This window comes from Seriola dumerili, unplaced genomic scaffold, assembly GCF_002260705.1.
Source record: "Seriola dumerili isolate Sdu_G_001 unplaced genomic scaffold, Sdu_1.0 BDQW01000189.1, whole genome shotgun sequence".
In the NCBI taxonomy this organism is placed as follows: Eukaryota; Metazoa; Chordata; class Actinopteri; order Carangiformes; family Carangidae; genus Seriola; species Seriola dumerili.
Genome location: NW_019174444.1, coordinates 1,800,042 through 1,819,935, shown reverse-complemented (window position 1 = coordinate 1,819,935; position 19,894 = coordinate 1,800,042). Strand labels below are relative to the sequence as shown.

General features: G+C 40.9%; 2 protein-coding genes and 1 long non-coding RNA gene across 3 annotated transcripts in view; all 3 read right to left on the bottom strand.

Annotated features, from left to right (window-relative positions):
• Positions 1–7,848, bottom strand: part of LOC111227582 (alanine aminotransferase 2-like) — an 8,105-nt gene extending 257 nt beyond the window's left edge. Inside the window, exons 1-11 of the mRNA XM_022753136.1 lie at positions 7,735–7,848; positions 6,514–6,603; positions 6,276–6,384; positions 6,065–6,201; positions 5,172–5,415; positions 5,015–5,094; positions 4,785–4,921; positions 3,007–3,178; positions 2,355–2,510; positions 1,592–1,704; positions 1–630 (exon numbers count right to left, since the gene is read on the bottom strand). The exon at positions 1–630 is cut by the window's left edge and continues 257 nt beyond it. Of these exons, the coding sequence (XP_022608857.1) occupies positions 540–630; positions 1,592–1,704; positions 2,355–2,510; positions 3,007–3,178; positions 4,785–4,921; positions 5,015–5,094; positions 5,172–5,415; positions 6,065–6,201; positions 6,276–6,384; positions 6,514–6,603; positions 7,735–7,833 (1,428 nt within the window). The 5' untranslated portion in view covers positions 7,834–7,848 and the 3' untranslated portion in view covers positions 1–539. The remainder of the gene's footprint in view (positions 631–1,591; positions 1,705–2,354; positions 2,511–3,006; positions 3,179–4,784; positions 4,922–5,014; positions 5,095–5,171; positions 5,416–6,064; positions 6,202–6,275; positions 6,385–6,513; positions 6,604–7,734) is intronic.
• Positions 7,849–9,673: 1,825 nt separating this feature from the next.
• LOC111227565 (phospholipase A2 inhibitor and Ly6/PLAUR domain-containing protein-like) lies at positions 9,674–11,777 on the bottom strand. Its single transcript, XM_022753111.1, has 5 exons — positions 11,699–11,777; positions 11,277–11,378; positions 11,013–11,174; positions 10,784–10,903; positions 9,674–10,265 (listed from the first exon to the last, which is right to left on the bottom strand). Exons 1-5 carry the CDS (start codon positions 11,748–11,750, stop codon positions 10,006–10,008), a joined length of 696 nt encoding a protein of 231 aa, XP_022608832.1. The 5' UTR covers positions 11,751–11,777; the 3' UTR covers positions 9,674–10,005.
• Positions 11,778–18,073: 6,296 nt separating this feature from the next.
• Positions 18,074–19,018, bottom strand: LOC111227480. Its single transcript, XR_002665340.1, has 3 exons — positions 18,982–19,018; positions 18,238–18,339; positions 18,074–18,141 (listed from the first exon to the last, which is right to left on the bottom strand). It is a non-coding gene; the product is annotated as an uncharacterized LOC111227480 (long non-coding RNA).
• Positions 19,019–19,894: the final 876 nt, after the last annotated feature.

Below are 19,894 nucleotides of genomic sequence, written 5' to 3'. Positions count from 1 at the left end.
TAATCACATGTGCTCTTATAATCACAGCCACAGCTCGATACTGGCCCTTTCTTTTTTTTTGCCTATATTTATTTACATTTTGTCAAATTGGCTCCATTGAAAGCAGCCAAATTAGCTATTAGCAGTTCCTGTTACCCATGGATGTACAGATAACTGTCACTGGATTAATGTGATACTGAAGAAAATTTAAAAACCTGTTGATTCTAAGTCAAGTTCTGAATGCTCTTATTCTATTATCAATATTTATAAGCTGATTTATGGAGGTTTATTCTGGATGGAAGTGTAACTCAAACACTGAATGATTTCAACACGGTTTACATCTTCAGTTTTTATATTATTTTTTACATGGGAACACTATGTTGTCAAGAACTAATTTTGTTCTTATTATTGGTCTTTTCAGGATCAGGAAATGACCTTTATAACAGTGTTCATTTATAAGATTGCAGGTAAAAGACAAAGTGTTATTGTCAGTGAGAGACGACTGTGAAAACCATGCTTCGGTATTTTTTCCCACAGTCTGTGTGTCCTTGACATTTCCGTCAGGGAAACCTGTACAGCAGGCGCAGGTGGAAAGAGCGCAGACGTGCCAAGACCTCCTCCAGAGTGTCAGGAGGAGCCAAAACACACAGCCTGAGAGGGAAGAAGAAACACACACAACTCAGCATCAACATGCACACACTTATGTTCTGCTTCAAGCTGGGTCCAGTTGCTCAAAACACCTTAAGTTAAGATTTTCCTTAAAGTCCGAGTTAAAGTTTCCTTAAAATAAAAATAGTTGCACAAAACGTGAGAACAGGTATCACAAGCTATTTGCCAACAATTTGAAGGGATTCTGTGCAACACCCTTAAGTAACTCCCTCAGCTAAGGAGAAATTAAACCTTAAGTGTTTTACTGAAGTAGAACACTTAAGGTGTTCTGTGCAAGTGGCCCCTGAACATGACCTGACTTCAGACTGTTTTTGTGTTAGAGTTTACCAGGAGTTATCCCTTTACTAGCCCTCAGACAGGAGTGTTACCTACATACCCTCAGGTGACACACTCTGGTGAATGAGATAATAACGGTGATAATGCCTGTATTTGTGCAGCAGCTCTGAAAACAGGCTGTGACACTGCTTCACAAGCATGACCTCACCATGGCAAAATATTAACTAAAATAGATATAAAAATGTAACGACTTCAACCCGAAACCTTTCATAGTTATCGCTTTCCCAAATTTTTTTTACAAAACACCCTCCTTAATTTTTTTTTAAACTTTCCAGAAATTACCTTTATGTCCAGAAATGTCCCCACACTCTTTTCAGAAAGCGCCCCACTCTCTAAAATGTCCTGATTTTCACCAAATATCCTGGTTTTCTCAAGATGTCCTCATCGTAAAAATGTCCTCATGTTCTAATACTTTCAATAAGTGCCTGTCATTTCCAAAACTTTCCTCACTTTCAAAACAGGTCCTCTCGTACCAGAATACCCTCACTTTCAAAAACTGTCCCCACTTCCCCGAAAAAGTCCTCACTCTGAAGATCTAAAACTCAACCTACACACAGACACTGAAGTTCACTGCAGAATCTAACACACTAAGAGCTTTCCTTCTCACCTGATGTGGTGGTTTTGGTCATCCTGTCCGTTCTCGCAGCCCGCCCCCAAACACACACCTTCTTCTTCCAGTAGCTTCTGACAGTAAAACACATCTGCCTCCAGTCCTAACATCTGGAATTCATGGGGAGAACAGCAATTTCTTTCAGCTATGAAGGCCTCGTTTATGACCTGCTGAAAGTTTGGATTATGCACTTGTTGTTTTTGTTTAATTCTGAGTCATTAAATTATTGCTTAAATATGTCTTGATGATTGATTTTCACTCAAATTTTAGAGATAATGCTTCTTCTTGTTCCTCAGTTTGTTGTGAAATGAGACATTAGATTCTATATTTCAACAGGTGTCAAAGTAAAACTATACACAGTGTATATATATTTATAGAAACACAAGTACATAAAAGTATGAGTGGCCTAATCGGTTTGCTTTGTACCATTTAATTGCAGGTTTAATTAATAATAATTAAAATTTAAATGAGCCAAAGAATATTTTACTTCTAAAAACAAATATTACAGTTATAAATAAGCAACATCAGAAAACATCACAACACAACACAACATCATAATTTCTTTTATAATTCTATAAATGACATCTAGTGTTTGGCATTTTTTAACTGAACATGAATATATATAATATAAACATTACTGATCCAAATCAATCACAAAATCAGAAAGCATTAATAAATTAAAATATGACAGACACATACTGTGGTGCAACCTGAGGACTTAAAGTGCAGTAAAGTGCAGTGCAGACCGTTGCTTTCTCACCTCGGCTTCCTCTACCAACTTCAGTGGTAAATGCAGACGGGGAAAAAGAAAGACTCCTGCCATCGCTGGTTCACAGTTTATCCCTGGTAGACCATTCAAGAACTCACAAGCCCGCTGAGCATTCTGGGAAAGCATTGTCTGAGTGTGAAGAATCTCCTACGATGGAGACAGCAATGACAGACAAGGGTTATCAGTTTTAAAACTAGACCAGCTAGGCCTGGGCAAAACTCCTTTGACAGTAACATAAGGCTGCGCTCATGAATATTCTAACAACTGAAAAGAATGATTGTGTCAAAATGATTGTATCAGCTCTGCAGTTTCCCTTCCCATTGTTTTTGTTTTCAGGGCTGCAGCTTTACTGTTTTGGTTCAGTCATTAACAGCAGCTGTATTCAGGTAATACATCCATTGCACTGTCTCAGCCCAGCAGCAAATACCCAACAGACAAACAAAGAGTCAGATGTTTTTAGTCTGGTTTTTTAGTGGAAACTAAAACAGATAAAACTGAGAGAGACATGTGCCTTATTAACTTTGTATGGTGATTATATGCCAGATTTCATAATACTGTGATTGGACAAGACTGTGTTTTATGGGCTGTTCAGCAAATAATACTTGAGATTCAGAGTCAGGAGAGCTTTGTCTCATCCACTTACCTGTGCGTATGTTTTATATGAAAGATCTCCAGGTGTGGGTGGATTGACCATCACCTCCAGAGCGAGCTGTGAAATAACTGGAGGGCTGGAAGTGAGCTGAATGTTTCTTAAATACTTATACACAGCTGGGTCGATGTTAAGTACCTCCATATACCCTCCTCTCAGACCACACCTAAACACAGGGTGAGCGCAGAGTTAAACGGGTCACCAGAGAGAAAAGATACAGTTAGTGTTTGTTAAGGTTGAAGAGACATTCAGGTTAAATTTAAAGTGAATTTTCCACCTCACTTTATTTCTTTTTATAGTCATATATTACAGGGCTCAAGTTCAGTTTGGTGTATGAGCAGAGTAGTTAAAGGATGGACAGATAATTGTTGAAATTATACAATGTAAATCACCCATGAATACAATCTGCATTTACAGCTCAGTTTGAACTGTGCTACATTGTTTTCCCTTACAAAGCAATATGGAGCCAACATAATTGCTGTGTTGATGATTCACTGGCATCATGTCATCCAGTTATTTCACTGGGCAGGTTGGATGTTGGGCATTCAAAGCCAGGACTTTGACACCTGCTTTGGTTAAAAATCATGTTTAATAATTAATCTGCAATGTCAAACTGATCCTTTTAATAAAACACATCTAAGAACTCTCTTCAACCTCAACCTTGATCTGTCCTTTCATGTTTTTTTATCAACCTCATATGTAAACCTTTAACATTCAATTTGCATTCAGTCTGAAAACATCTGAAAAATTACATTTTTTGGGTTAAATTATAACAAAGGTTAGCCACATCTGTGACACTGGCTCACCACACACTGCTTAACCTGAGAACACAGATGTCTGCAGGTTAAAATGTTTTCCTGGTCCGTTTTTTTTCCACAGAATGTGTTAAGTTTTCCATTGATGTAACTGCCTGGTTCTGCTCTGATGTTTTTCTTTACTAAAAGGTGTCAGACTGTGTCGGTGGAAGTACACAGCATGTGCACCAAAGAACACAGGAAAACTCAGTGGAATAATAGGATCCAAACTTTCTTATATTCTGAATTGGGTGCAGACATTTGTGAGATCGTGATCATAAACCTGATCATGAACCTATGTTTGAAGATGCTGGTAAATAAACTTTTACAAAAATGTTTCTGAGGTGGAGTTGTGCTTGCAACGTTTACAAGACAAATCTGAACCATCAAGTGGTATGTCCTGTAGTAGTTCTCACCAAACCTGATGTCTATGATGTGTTGAAGACCATGTGCTTTTTAAACAGTACTCTCGGCATATTGTGTATTCAGCTTCCTAGCAGGATCCCATAACTAGTGGGTGCAGAATTAGGTTAATGATAAAACAGATTAAACCAGCACGATAAATGAATGTTGACATGATGATATAACGATGGCGATTGGTCGTTGAGCCAGGTGTGAATGAGTAATGATCCTGCAAAGAACGACACTGCACCAATGTGCACGCAACATGGCAAATCTAGCAGGCTTCGTCAGCTCAGTTGGACAAGTTAGGGAGTTCGGGTTTGTCGCAAGAGGACGCCGAGCTTCTCCCAATAGTAGTGCAACTAACTATCAGTGCAAAATTGAAAATAATCACACATTGCACATTAGCAAACGCATTTGTCACACTGACCGTCCTCATCTTTGTCAGTTGATACTCATCATAGAAAAAGGTTGCCAACGCCTGGTTTATGTGGTTAAATCAGCAAGTAGTGAGTGTTAAGGTCACAGACTGGGATAATCCAGGATTGCTCTTAAAGAAAAATCAGTCAAACTCACTCTCCCATGGGGGCCGTAGATATCGAGTGGAGGGAGATCAACTCCACTTTCTCTGCGTACTTCTTCCCCATCTCAAACAGGACTTTCTTATAGGAAATAAACTCTTTGCCCTGCCCGTACACACTGTCCTGATTCACCTAGAAGGTCCGAGAAGACACGAAAAAATGAGCTGGTGTGAGACTGAACTAAAGTCTTTTAGATGACTGTTTCACTGTGTATCCAATAACTACCTCTTCAGCCAATAGGACGAGGCCCTCCGCTGCAGCAAATCGAATCACTCTCTCCATTGTCTTCCTGTCTTGCACATGACCTAGGAGGACAAATAAAAGTGAGTAGCAAATATGAAAATGGGGGGTGCACTTGATGTAGCTGCTGTGTGTTGTTGACCTGTGGGGTTTCCTGGGTTGCTGATGTAAATGGCTCTGGGTTCACAGTCCCCCCTAGCGGTTGCCAAAGCTTGTTGCAGTTCTTCCAGTTCTACAGCCCAGCCCGCCTCCTCTTTCAGCTGGTACGGCACCAGTTTCACCCCTGACAAATCTATCAGCATGGGCAGTGTGTGTGGGGAGGGCACAGGGGTTAACACACCTGTCTGAGTCACTCCAGTCCCACTGGCCATCAGGTGTAAAACCAGCTAAACACAACAAATGACAATGCAATGCCATTAACAACGTGCTAAAATGTACACTAATGTGATACCACATTAAAATATTATTTGCAGAATAGGTTTGACCTGACAAGCCACAAAAAGACCCTCAACATTTCTAAATAGAGTATGAAGGTAGATATACTATTAACTAGACTGAACTTCTTCAGTCACCATAGCAACTTTGCTATTGTAAGATGGATAAAAGTTGAGACTGACAATTTTTTTTTGATAATTAATAAGTCGTGGAAAGGTAACGTTGTAGTGGTCTATGGTCGGTGGTCAGCTTTAGTGTGAAATGTTTCAAGAACTGTGTGACGGATAGTCATGAAATTTGGTTCAGATGTTCCCCTCACAATGAATGATATTTTCGTTGATGCTTAACTTTCCATATAGGTCAGAATGTCAATTTGTCCAATACTTTGGTTTATGACTGAATACCTGTAAAAACATTTCCTCCAGTCCCAGCTGTACTTCCTGCTACTGTTAGCATGCAAACACGCTAAACTAAGATGGTGAACATGATAAACATTATCTCTGCTAAACATCACCATGTTTGTAAGCATAATATGGAGATTTACAGCAAAATGTTGATAAGATATACTAATAATATTCCCAAAAATATCTTTAATCATACCGACAAAGTCTTCTGAGAACCATTGGAGATGATGATGTTCTCTGGATGTGAACTCACTCCATTATCTCGCTTCGTTATGAAGTCAGCGATGCTTTTCTTGACTAGCGGTAAACCACTGGTGGCTGTGGAGTATGAACCTGTCATCGACAAAGGTGATAGATCAGAAATCTATTCATTATTTTTGACCAGGTGCTTTTAAATCTCTACATACCCACGCTCCCTCCACCGCAAACCCCCAGAAGCCTCTTCGCCCTCTGCCTGACATCCAGAGGAAGGGTTTTTTCTTCGAGGAGCTCAGGGTACAGACACACCGCCAAGACCTGGGAAAACAAACAGGGAATGACAGACCCAAGATAGACTCAGTTTGTAGCTGTCAGACTGATCACAGGGCAGACATGGGACACTCACACACACACAAGCACACATAAATAAAATATAAAAACACCAACCTGGCGAACAAATGAAATGGGTGCCATCCCCATCCTGTGTGGATCATCTGAACTGACATCAATCACCTTCTTGAAAGGTTTGTTTGCTCCCTGAGAAGGAAACACTCTTAGGTTAGTTGTATTGTTCTACCCTCCCTGTCTATTTTTATCCTAAGAGCTGGTCTCTCTTTCACTACTTGCCCTGTCCTTAAAGAGCAACTGATTTTTACTTCAACATTACCAGTATTACTGTTTTTGACCCAGTGCTGCACAACCCATCTTTTTTTCCTTTACCTATCTTTGGCATTTCTGTTGTGCAGTTTCTTGTCACTTATCAGCTACCACACACACCAATACGTAAGTAGATCCACATATAGGCAATAAGTTCACATCAACTGATATATTGGTCAGGCCAAAGTACTGATCTACCTTTGTTTTGTATTCAGTGCCTTTAACTGGACCATGCTGTCTCTGTTTTCTGTTGCTCTGCCATCTAATTGTGTATTAATATTAACAAAACACTTGTGAAATTCAGTATATTTTTTAAATCAAAACTAAATCAGCTATCAGACATATGGTTTGTAAAAGTACAATATAATGTACAAAAGCAGCCATGAAGTTGCAAGTAAAGATAGCCTAACAGTACCAGGAGGGTAATTAGTAGTACATTTACTCTGTACTTACGCACTATTGGAGTATTTCCATTTTCATACATCCTCTTCCATATGTATATTTTTAACTTTTTAAATTTCCTTTGAAACGTTTTCTATTCCATTCATTTGCATTTTACTGCTGTTTTCCTTTCTCTTATATGTTTTCAGTGCATTCTGTATGAACTACATTTATTTATAGTTGTTATATGTCAGGACATAATTTTACATACAAATCATGAGACCTTGATAAAAATATGATGCCTTGTTACTGATTAAACTTGTCAACTCTAGACCCATGTAAAGTAGTTAAAATGAACTCCTGTTAACTCATGTTAATGCACCTTTGTAATAACAATCCAATGATATAATTTGTATAGTAGTATGACACCATTATCGCCTTCTTCTGTCGCATACAAGGGATGAAATGAACAAGTTTCACCTGTAGCCTTTTGGGTGTGTTTATATTGTTGAATTGTTACTCAGTTATTTCCTTGACACAACTGAACCGTTCTTCTCTGGCCCTTACAGTATCACAGTAACACAGCCTACAGTTAGATTCGATCAGGTGTATTACGCCTGTGTAGCTCACCTGTGCGATCTGCTGTGTGATGCGTGCAGCCACACTCTGCAGACGCGTCGGGGCTCTGATCGCCCGCACCCTGGGGTTCACCTGCAGCACGGAGCTCATCTCTGTCTGCTCGCTCTGTTCGACTGATAAGGGTTCACTGAGAAGTTCAGCGCCGACACCAGTAGTCTACACTCAAGGTGCGTTTCTGTGCCACAGGTATTGATCAACTAACTAAAACTAGAGAGCAGCTCGATGTGCCAATTACATCTGGCACAGCCTATGGAGGAGTGCACGCACGTAATAAATGAGTAATTCTCATTAAGTTTCGAGGTGGCACAGGAGGAAGATATACTTAATTTGTTTGTTATTGTGTTTGATGCATCAGTTTGCCTTACAATGTAGAAAAACTTGCAAACTTGCAAAGAAAAGCCAATAATAACATTACATTCGACTGGGAGGAAACTGTCTGAGATACAGTATAAAGGAGGGCCGTCATAATTACCACACAGCACGTGTTTGTTGTTCGTCATCATCTGGAATGTTGTGAGACTGGCAGCCGTAGTTCCTCTATTCAATATTGGATTCAATTACGTTACTTACGTAGATTAAATACCAGTATACCATCAGTATGTCATCTGTTATGGCAGATCAGATCACATCATTGGTGAGTGACTTCAGTGTCAGGTCAGTACTGACACTCACCAATGATGTGAAGTAAAGAGTGGTTCCAGTGGCAGGAAACCACTTACCCTATCCATCTGGGTGTGACTTCAAACACAAATAAAATGAAGGAGTTGCAAGTTGTTAATATTGAAAAGCACACATAACTTTGTAGGTGACACATTTCACTGAAAAAGAATAGATGACATGCAGAAATGATTACCTCAAAAAGTAGATGACATTTGCTTACATCTTAATGGAACTGCAATGACAATACAATGATTTATCTAATACTTTTAAGTTTGATATGTAAAGACACTTTAATGACAGTACTTATACTTAACTAATCAACAACCAGAGTAGAATATTGACATTGCACTGGTCACATCATTTCCAAATTTCATCTTCAGTTCTCTACCACTGTGCTCTACGTAAGTGTGATGAATTGGCAGTAAAGCAATAGATAAATTCATACAGGAGTGGCATATTAGAAATGAAATTGTAAATATATAAATTGCAAACTACATTTAAACACATCACTAACAAATTACATCACATTAAGGCCTTTTCAACAGTGTCCAAAATTTATTTTTTCAGATTTATATTTCCCCCCTTATTTTTAATTTTTATTTTTTTTATCGAGCATTAGCTAGCTACTTGCATTAGCCAGCGCAACAGTTAACTTGTTGTAGCAGCCCTGGAAGACTGTTAAGCTAATGGTGAGAATGGATTTGGGCGCCATGGTAGCAGCAGGACTCCTCAGCGGTGCTATGGCGGCATGCTTTGACCCTCATGCTGCTGCACTGTGCTCACCTGGGACTGGATCCTGCTATGGGCAACGGCCTGCTGTATGGGCTGCACGGCATATACGTAGCCTGAATGCAAGCTAGCTAAGCTAACTGTCATAACAGACAGCTAACAGATATTCAGAGACATCTTTGATGAGAGGATGCTGACATCTGGCATAATGACCCTCACAAATGACTGCATGGACAATTTTTGCAAATGCGGATTGAAATCCACCGGCCTAAAAAATGTAATTTGAAAACAAAAAGGTCTCAAGGTGATCCTTCAACATTTTGATATATTTGGTACAGAAGAAGAGTATTCATATATTCATATTATTCAAACTATAACATATTATTACTGAAGTAACATTCAAATCTACTATAAGGTATTTAAAAATGATATTTGTCATCATAATCATACTTCTGCTCAAGAAATAAACTTAGTGTAACAGTAATGGTTATATAATGCAGAGCTACAGAATCTTAGGTGAGATTTGAAAATGGCTCACGACAGTTCAAACAGAGAAGCACACCTAAATATACATTTTTGTCTCATTAAAAAACATCTGTTAAAAATCAGAGAAAAAAGTCATGATACAAATCCAGTTTATTTCCAAGTTATATCAGCAAACAAATATTCAGTGAATTCTTTTTATAGATTCTTTATCTGTAGATACAAAATAAATGTGTCCCTATCAAAGATAAAACCAAGCCCTTGGTATATTTGTACAATTTGCAGCACAAGTTAACTATTTAATATTGTTTTCCCTCTGTTGTGTGTTCATGGATTCCTTCAGAGTCCTGGTGGCTTCAAAGGTGTTTCGTCCATTTTTTTCCCAGTGTTCTAATAGAGGGTAAAGAAAAGGAGCAGTCCAAGCAGCAGATGGATCGTGCCCAGTTGGATACAACAGGCATCACTGGCAGTAGTTGTATTTGTTGAGGCAGTCGTGCGATTATTACACAAATTGGTCTCGCAGCAGCTCGTTTGAGAGGGGGAGTTACCAAGATTTTGATGGAAGGGTAGGTTTTCCAAGTTGTAAGCAGCTGCACACACGTTCATAGATGTGCAGCCAAAGGTTGAAAAAATGTTGGATCCAACCGTCACTGTAGATAAGGGGTATTCAATTAAAAATCATTATATATATATATATATATATATATATATATGATAACAACACCTTCACTAAATAATAATATAATAACATTTACATGTTCTTTTAGCATTTCAAGAAAAATAACAGCTGTAATAAGTAATAACAACATTACAGACGGGTTTTGAAAAATCATAATAAAGTGCTTAATTTTACAAAATGAAATAAAAAATGTAGCTGGACTTTTCATCTTTCTTCTTGATGGTTAACTATGACACTAAGATGATAGTATAAAATCTTAATCTGTAAAGTATCTACTCACTATAGCTGTCATATAAACATAGAAAGGTAATAAAAAGTAAATTATTTACTTCTGAAATGTAATGGATTAGAATGATAATAAAAATGCCTCAATTGTACTTAATTTATATATTTCATTACTTTCATCCACTGGTTGATTTTCCAGATTTCACAAGTAGAATTTAGTTTGAAAAACTTGGAGGTAGTAGAAGAGAGTAAAAGAAGACCCACCACTCATTTGAAAGCAGCGGTCCTGGACTCCTCTACACTGTGTTGGAGTGCTGCAGTTAGTGTCCAAGGGTGAGTCACAGGATAAACACTGTAGGCTGTTACTTGACTGAGGACCCGGGACTGAATGTATCACGAAATGAAAACAACATATCAGAGGAAAGTTTCCAATATTCTTCCCTTATCTACCATCATCTCATCTTAAATAAAATAGTCATCCATCTGTACTTACAAGGTAGTGTTGCTGAGTTGCAGTTATCTGTGTTGCAGCACTGAGTAGATGCAAATACATCCATATAACCCAAGTTCTGTGAAATGGTCTGAGAGACTTGACACATCACGGATGGTACACACGACTTGATGATTTGCTGTACTGGAGTTCCAGATGTAGTGGCTACAGAGACCAAGAACAGTTTGTTAATGTTGATGGAAAGCACTTGTAACTTTGCAGTACATGTATCTAACTGAAAAGTAATGGACATGAACAAAAGACTACCTTCAATGGAAGCTGTTATACACATCATCTCTGAGGAACATGTAATTGGTTTTGTGTCTGAACATTGTTGATCTGTGCAATTTTGACACACAAGTGCTTCAGCTGCAATGGAGAGAAAAATAGTGAAAACATGTCAAGTCAAATGTGTGAGGTCTTTAGGGTTAAAGGGATTTGTTTCTGTTGCTCACAAAGATTTTAAGACATAATGGTTGTAATGGTTAAAAATAATTTAAACTTTCTAATATACACTGCTAGACTCTTATTATTTAGTTCTTTAGCTGTTATGTAAATTATATAATAAATAATCCATTATTTATTTAACTTTTTTTTATGGTTCTGGTAAGATGTAGGACTTTCTAAATGTTTTAAATTAATTTCAGTAGTAGCTGCTGCAACTCTAATGTAAGAAGAAGTAGCATTACCTGTGCTGGAGAGCGCCCAGACGAGAGTCAGAGAGAGGATCAGCTTCATCATGATGTGGAGGTGAGCACTGCAGATTAGTTTTCCTGGATGATGACACTTCAACTCATCAGCAACTCTTTATATACTCTACAGGTGTTGAATACATTTACGACCACTGCATGCGTATAAATGTCAGGGATTGGGTGTGTTCCCATTTTTACAGCATGATCATTCAGACAGCCAACCCCTCTTTTGTTGTGTTGAAAACATGTCAACTTTCCTTTTACCTTCCTTTCCTATTAGGTGGAAAAACATGTTGACACACCTTCCAACACCCTTTATAGTTAAGTTTTGACTTGTCTTGGATTTTCAACCAACACCAAAAGATATATACATTTTTCTGAATTCCACATTCAAATGAGGATGATTTCATTTGATACCTTCTTCTCTCTACTGCTTTCTGACAAGATTTTTTCTTTTTTTTGTTCAGTCCTGTTTTCCACTATTTTTTTTTCATGTATGTTAATTTCACACATTGAATGCCTGTCTCCGTTTTCCTCCCGGAACAGTTAGTGTGTTAGTCCAGTCCAGGTATAATACACAGCCAGTTTAGGGAGATGCTCTTAAAGAAGAGATGAAGTGGTTGATTTTCCACAACTCTCTAACAGACTGAACTCCAGCAGTAAGAGTTCAGGGATACAGTAGCTTCATTACAACCACACCAGTTCACTAGATACAAACAACCACTGCATGCTGTTAGTGTTAAACCCTTGAAAAATATGTTGAAATCCAATGCACAGCCAAAATGAGTGACAGCAACAGCTGTTCCTACATTTCTACAGTCATAATCACAGCTACAGGCAGCAGCAGCCACTTCAGCTCTATTAACCTGCTCTGCTGGTAATCTACAGTATTTAGTTACAACACAGATGTGGTGAGCGCCTGAGCCAGCCACTCACACTGTGGTCATCCAGGGACGTTCGAATTAATGATACTATATCATAATCATACTATATCAACAGGTAGTTTTTGATTTGTAATTTGTTTTGTGTGATGTATCATTCAGTGAGCAGAAGGCAAAAGAAAACACCTAAGACATTCTTTGATGATCATGTCTTGTGTTGGACATTGTGTCAACAGGGAGGAAACCGTCTGACTCATATTGCCCTTCCTCATATTATCACACAGCTTGCTTTACCCGTTAGTTTACCTAACCAGGCAGGTTAGGTTATATAGCTATATTACCGTTGCACCACCCAGTGTAACAGCTGTCTTACCTTGAATGTCAGTTTAATACTGAAAGTCCCCAGCCTCACATATTGTCTTTCTCCTGACCCTACAGCTGTAAGGCCTTCATGTCAAGAAGAACTAACTCTTTAACTAGGAAAATGTAGAAGGAAATCTGTCTGTAATGACTGTCCATGTGACTAAACAGTTGATTCAACTAAATATCCTAACTTTATTGAACTTGTTTTCTCAAATTCCATTAACTCAGTCTTCCATTTTCTAAAACTCATAAAACAACAAACTTTTTAACCTGAGTTCAGTTAACTCACACTTTTAAGGCAGGAGGAGGACGAACTAGTTTGAGGTGATTAAACTTTTGTTCAACCTATACAACCAAATATTGTTCATTTTACTTCAAACACATATATTGGACCCGTCAAACACAAAATGAAGACAAAGTTGAAAGAATCCAACTGCACTTACACTAGGTTTTTCTTTTCTTTTTCTTTTTTTCTTTTTTTTTCATTTAACACAACACAACAAGATGGGCATTTTCAAGGGTGTTTTCATTCATTTATTTCAGTCTTGAATATTATTAAGTATTATATTACTACAATTTGAAACATAAATATTAAATAATGTGAGTACATACCAAGGATATTAAATCTGTGAAAGTTTTTTCTCTCTGTTATGTGGTCATATATGTCTCTATTGCATCTGTACCTTTTCATCCCACCTCAGCTTCACCCAAACTCCATCCGCTTTTTACTAATTTTTTATTTTTTAGCCCCTGTTACTCCAACTAATGACAGCAGAGAACAATAAACCCAAGTCAAGTCATTCTTTCAGAGTCCTTCTGGTGGCTTCACAGGTGTTTCGTCCATGTTCTCCTGTGTTCTAATAGAGGGTAAGGACAAGGAGACCAAGCAGTAGATGGATCATACCCAGTTGGTTGCAGCAGGCATCACTGGCAGTTGTTGTAGTTGTGGTTGATTGTATTGCAGAGGTGGAGGTTGTTGTAGTTGGTGCAGTGGTTGTTGTAGGGGCAACAGTTGTTGATTTTGGGGCAGCAGTTGTTGAAGGGGCAGCAGTCGTTGTTGGGGCAGTGGTTGTTGTTGGGGCAGCAGTTGTTGTAGTGACAGCGGTTGTTGAAGGGACAGCAGTTGTTGTTGGGGCAGCGGTTGTTGTTGTTGTTGGAGCAGTAGTTGGAGTTGTTGAGGCAGCGGTTGTCGCTATTGCGGGAGTAGTTGTTGTTACTGGGGCAGCTGTTGTTGTTGTTGGAGCAGTAGTTGGAGTTGTTGAGGCAGCGGTTGTCGCTATTGCGGGAGTAGTTGTTGTTGTTGGGGCAGCAGTTGTCGTTGCAGCGGTTGTTGTTGTTGGGGCAGCGGTTGTTGTTGTTGTTGGAGCAGTGGTTGGAGTTGTTGAGGCAGCGGTTGTAGTTATTGCGGGAGTAGTTGTTGTTACTGGGGCAGCAGTTGTTGTAGGGGCAGCAGTTGTTGTCACTGGGGCAGCGGTTGTGGTTGTTGAGGAAGCAGTTGTTGTCGCTGGGGCAGCGGTTGTTGTTGTTGGGGCGGCAGTTGTTGTTGCTGGGGCAGCGGTTGTTGTTGTCGGGGAAGCAGTTGTTGTCACTGGGGCAGCGGTTGTGGTTGTTGAGGAAGCAGTTGTTGTCGCTGGGGCAGCAGTTGTTGTTGTTGTTGGGGCAGTAGTTGTCGTTGCAGCGGTTGTTGCTGTCGGGGCAGCGGTTGTTGTCAGGGCAGCAGTTGTTGTTGGGGTAGCAGTTGTTGATGATGCAGCAGTCATTGGGGCAGCAGTTGTTGTTTGGACAGCTGTCGATGTTGGGAAAGCGGTTGTTTTTGTTGGGTCAGCAGTCGTTGGTGCAATGGTTGTTGTTGTTGGGGCAGCAGTTGTTGTCGCTGGGGCAGCGGTTGTTGTTGTTGGGGCGGCAGTTGTTGTTGCTGGGGCAGCAGTTGTTGTTGTTGGGGCAGCAGTTGTTGTTGTTGTTGGAGCAGTGGTTGGAGTTGTTGAGGCAGCGGTTGTAGTTATTGGGGGAGCAGTTGTTGTTACTGGGGCAGCGGTTGTTGTAGGGGCAGCAGTTGTTGTCACTGGGGCAGCAGTTGTTGTCACTGGGGCAGCGGTAGTGGTTGTTGAGGAAGCAGTTGTTGTCGCTGGGGCAGCGGTTGTTGTTGTTGTTGGGGCAGCAGTTGTTGTTGCAGCGGTTGTTGTTGGGGCAGCGGTTGCTGTCGGGGCAGCGGTTGCTGTCAGGGCAGCTGTCGATGTTGGGAAAGCGGTTGTTTTTGTTGGGTCAGCAGTCGTTGGTGCAATGGTTGTTGTTGTTGGGGCAGCAGTTGTTGTCGCTGGGGCAGCGGTTGTTGTTGTTGGGGCAGCAGTTGTTGTCGCTGGGGCAGCGGTTGTTGTTGTTGGGGCAGCAGTTGTCATTGCAGCAGTTGTTGTTGTTGGGGCAGCGGTTGTTGTTGTTGTTGGAGCAGTGGTTGGAGTTGTTGAGGCAGCGGTTGTAGTTATTGGGGGAGCAGTTGTTGTTACTGGGGCAGCGGTTGTTGTAGGGGCAGCAGTTGTTGTCACTGGGGCAGCGGTAGTGGTTGTTGAGGAAGCAGTTGTTGTCGCTGGGGCAGCGGTTGTTGTTGTTGTTGGGGCAGCAGTTGTTGTTTCAGCGGTTGCTGTCGGGGCAGCGGTTGCTGTCGGGGCAGCAGTTGTTGTCGGGGTAGCAGTTGTTGATGATGCAGCAGTCATTGGGGCAGCAGTTGTTGTTTGGACAGCTGTCGATGTTAGAGAAGCGGTTGTTGTTGTTGGGTCAGCAGTCGTTGGTGCAACGGTTGTTGTTGTTGGAGCAATGATTGTAGTTGTTGGGGCAGCAGTTGTTGTTGGGGCAGCAGTTGTTGTCGCTGGGGCAGCGGTTGTTGTTGTTGGGGCAGCTGTTGTTGTTGCTGGGGCAGCGGTTGTTGTTGTTGGGGCAGCAGTTGTCATTGCAGCGGTTGTTGTTGGGGCAGCAGTGGTTGTCGGGGCTGTTGTTGTAGTCAGGGAAGCAGTTGTTGTTGGGGCAGTGGTTGTTGTTGTTGGGCTAGTAGTCGTTGGTGCAGCAGTTGTAATTGTTGGGGCAGCAGTTGTTGTCGCTGGGGCAGCGGTTGTTGTTGTTGGGGCAGCAGTTGTCATTGCAGCGGTTGTTGTTGGGGCAGCAGTTGTTGGGGCAGCGGTTGTTGTTGGGGCAACGGTGGTTGTCGGGGCAGCAGTTGTTTGGGCAGCGGTTGTTGGGGCAGCGGTTGTTGTCGGGGCTGTTGTTGTTGTCAGGGAAGCAGTTGTTGTTGGGGTAGCGGTTGTTGTTGGGCTAGTAGTCATTGGAGCAGCAGTTGGAGTTGTTGGGGCAGTGGTTGTGGTTGTTGGGGAAGCAGTTGTTGTCGCTGGGGCAGCAGTTGTTGTTGTTGGGGCAGCAGTTGTCGTTGCAGCGGTTGTTGTTGTCGGGGCAGCGGTTGTTGTCAGGGCAGCTGTTGTTGTTGAGGCAGCTGTTGTTGGGGCAGCAGTTGTCGCTGGGGCAGTGATTGTTGTTGGGGCAGCAGTTGTTGTTGTTGTTGGGCTAGTAGTCGTTGGTGCAGCAGTTGTAGTTGTTGGGGCAGCAGTTGTTGTCGGGGCAGCGGTTGTTGTGGTAGGGGCGTCGGTTGTTGTAGGGGCAGTAGTTGTTGTTGGGGCAGAGGTTGTTGTAGGGGCAGCAGTTGTTGTCGCTGGGGCAGTGGTTGTGGTTGTTGGGGCAGCAGTTGTTGTTGGTGCAGCAGTTGTAGTTGTTGGGGCAGCAGTTGTTGTGGTAGGGGCAGTGGTTGTAGTTGTCGAGGCAGCAGTTGTCGTCGGGTCAGTGGTTGTTGTTGCTGGGGCAGCAGTTGTTGTCATTGGAGAAGAGGTTGTAGTTGTTGGGGCAGCAGTTGTTGCGGTTGGGGCAGTGGTTGTTGTTGTAGGGGCAGTGGTTGTTGTAATTGTAGTTGGGGCAGCAGTTGTTGTTGTTGGGGCAGCGGTTGTTGTAGTTGGTGCAGTGGTTGTTGTTGTAGGGGCTGTGGTTGTTGTAGTTGTAGTTGGGGCAGCAGTTGTTGTTGTTGGGGCAGCGGTTGTTGTTGTTGGAGCAGTGGTTGTTGTTGTTGGGGCAGCGGTTATTATTGTGACAGTATTACACAAACTGGTGTCACAGCAGGTTGGTCCACTGCTGATGTTACCAGCACTTTGCAGGAAGGGTAGGCTTCCCAGGCTGGAAGCAGCTGCACACAGGTTTGTAGATGCACAGCCAAAGGCTGGAGAAGTGGTGGACCCACTCGCCACTGTATATGAAAAATCACTGTGTTATTGTACAAATACAATTACTGTCAGTTCATTCCTGGAAGATTTTTAAGAACTTTTGCTTCACGAGTTAGTTTTTTCTGACATCAAGTGGTTTAATGTCTAAACTTGTTGAAGTGATGTACAAGTGTACTCCGGGACTGTTGCTCAACAGAGCACATCTGATCATCACATCCAGTCACAGCCAACATGTACAGTGTTGGTTGTTTTCAGAGGTGAAAACAGGTTTGAAACTTTCAACCAGCACAGGGCAGCAGTACACCTTTTATCAGTCTGGTGATAAGTTACACTTTAAGTGGCAGTAGCAGAAGCACAGTGTAAATATACTCTATTAATTTAGAATTTAGAACTGCAATAATTAATTCATTCCTTGATTAGTCAATCAAAATAAAATTAATGCAAAACTATCAATAATTGTCAAAAAGTCATTCTGAGCAAAAAACAAAAACTCACAAACTCAGCAAAAAAGACTCACCATTCACTTGAAAACAGCGGTCCTCCACTCCACTACACTGTAATTGAGTGGTGCATTGAGAGGTGACGGGGTTACAAGAAAAACACGATAGGCTGTTACTTGACTGAGCAGCAGGGACTGAAACAGAAAAGAACAACATTTATTTGTGGAAGAGAGAACATTTAAGCGTCATAAACAGAACATGTCAGAAGAAGGATTCCGATATTCTTTCCTTATCTATAACATCTTGCCTTAAATAAATAGTCATGCACCTGTACTTACAAGGTACTGTTGCTGAGTTGCAGTTATCTGTGTTGCAGCACTGAGCAGATGCAACTGCACTTTGAACACCCAAGTTCACTGAAAATGTCTGAGAGCCTGTTGCTGGACACAGGGAGGACGATGCACACGACTTGAGGATTTGCTGTGCTGGAGTTCCAGATGAAACAGCTACAGAGAGCAGTTTGTTAATGTTGATGGAAAGCACACGTAACTTTGCAGTACATGTATTACACTGAAAAGTAATGGACATGAAGAAAAGACTACCTTGAATGGAAGCTGTTATACACATCGTCTCTGAGGTACATGGGAGTAGGGCTGAACTTGAACACTGTTGATCTGTGCAAGTTTGACACATGAGTGCTTCAGCTGCAATGGAGAGAAAAATAGTGAAAAACTGTTGAGTGAAATGTGTGAGGTCTTTAGGGTTAAAGGGGTTTGATGGTTTATAAATACTCAAAATAATATACTCTGCTAAACTCTTATGGTTTAGTTCTCTAGTGTTTTTGTACCAAAAGCCCTGAACAGCAAGGATCTTTCTTTTTATTTTCAAGTTTTTTTCATCTGTATAAACACCCCTGAGAGGCAAGTGAAACAATCACTTGCCTCTCAGGGGTTGTTGTCACAGAAGCAAAAAAGAACATAGAAAAACGACCCCCATGAGTCAATTAAAATGTGTGGGGGAGTGATCATTTTTCTCAAAATATCACTTGCCTCTTGGGGGTGTTTATACAGATGGGAAAAAAAAGATTGTTTCAAAAAAAAATTCACTTGCCTTTCAGCCCTTCCATAGTTTCCTACTTGTTTAGAGTGATTCTTGTAATGCTGTACTGTACTGTCTTATATAAAATTTTCAAGAATGAAATTAGTTCTGGTGAATAACAATAAATTATGCATTATTTAGTTTAGCTTTTAAAAAATTGTTCTGGTAAGATGTAGAACTTCCTAAATGTTTTAAATTAATTTCAGTTGTACCTGCTGCAACTCTAATGTAAGAAGAAGTAGCATTACCTGTGCTGGAGAGCGCCCAGACGAGAGTCAGAGAGAGGATCAGCTTCATCATGATGTGGAGGTGAGCGCTGCAGATTAGTTTTCCTGGATCATGACACTTCAACTCATCAGCAATTCTTTATATACTCTACAGGTGTTGAATACATTTATGACAGATGCATGCGTATAAATGCCAGGGATTGGGTGTGTTCCCATTTTTACAGCATGATCATTCAGACAGCCAACCCCTCTTTTGTTGTGTTGAAAACATGTCAACTTTCCTTTCCACACCCTTTTAACCTTTATCAGTGATTACTTGTTAGGTATTGTGAACCTAAACTAAAAGCATGAAGTTTAAATTTCTAAATTCCACATGTAAATGAGGATGATTTAACATTTGTGTGTTTTGTTGAAAGGTCATAGGTCACAATGACCTTGACATTTGCCCTCTTACCACCAAACTTTATTCAGATACTGAGATATCGCGTTCACACGGATGGAAACTACGGACGGAAACTACAGACGTATATACGGATGAACAACCCAAACACCGCCAGTGCGGACACATAAAAATCCCACCCTGACCCCCCCGGCCTCTGTATTGGAAATATGACTAGAATCTAACTGACAAAGACTAATGTGCTGTATTTTTGTACTTCTGGGCTGGCGATAGTTGGAGCTGGAGGCATTATGTTTTTCATGTTGTCTGTCTGCATGTATGTCCCATTCTTGTCAACATGATCAGTAACACCTTGAGGGAAGTTCTTCAAATTTGGCTCAAACATTCATTTGAACTCAAGGATGAACTGATTAGATTTTATTGGTCAAGGGTCAAAGGTCAAGGTCACTGTGACCTCACAAAACATGGTTTTGGCTTCTTGAATGTGATTTGTCAAGACCACCTTGAGAGAATTTCTTCAGATTTGACACAAAC

Excerpts from the sequence above, each read along its gene's own strand:
- LOC111227565 (XM_022753111.1), bottom strand. The coding sequence starts at position 11,750 with ATGATGAAGCTGATCCTCTCTCTGACTCTCGTCTGGGCGCTCTCCAGC. Across the intron at positions 10,904-11,012 it reads CAACTCAGCAACACTACCTT|TCCCGGGTCCTCAGTCAAGT; the intron begins GTAAGTACAGAT and ends TGATACATTCAG. Across the intron at positions 10,266-10,783 it reads CCGCTGCTTTCAAATGAGTG|TGACGGTTGGATCCAACATT; the intron begins GTGGGTCTTCTT and ends CCTTATCTACAG.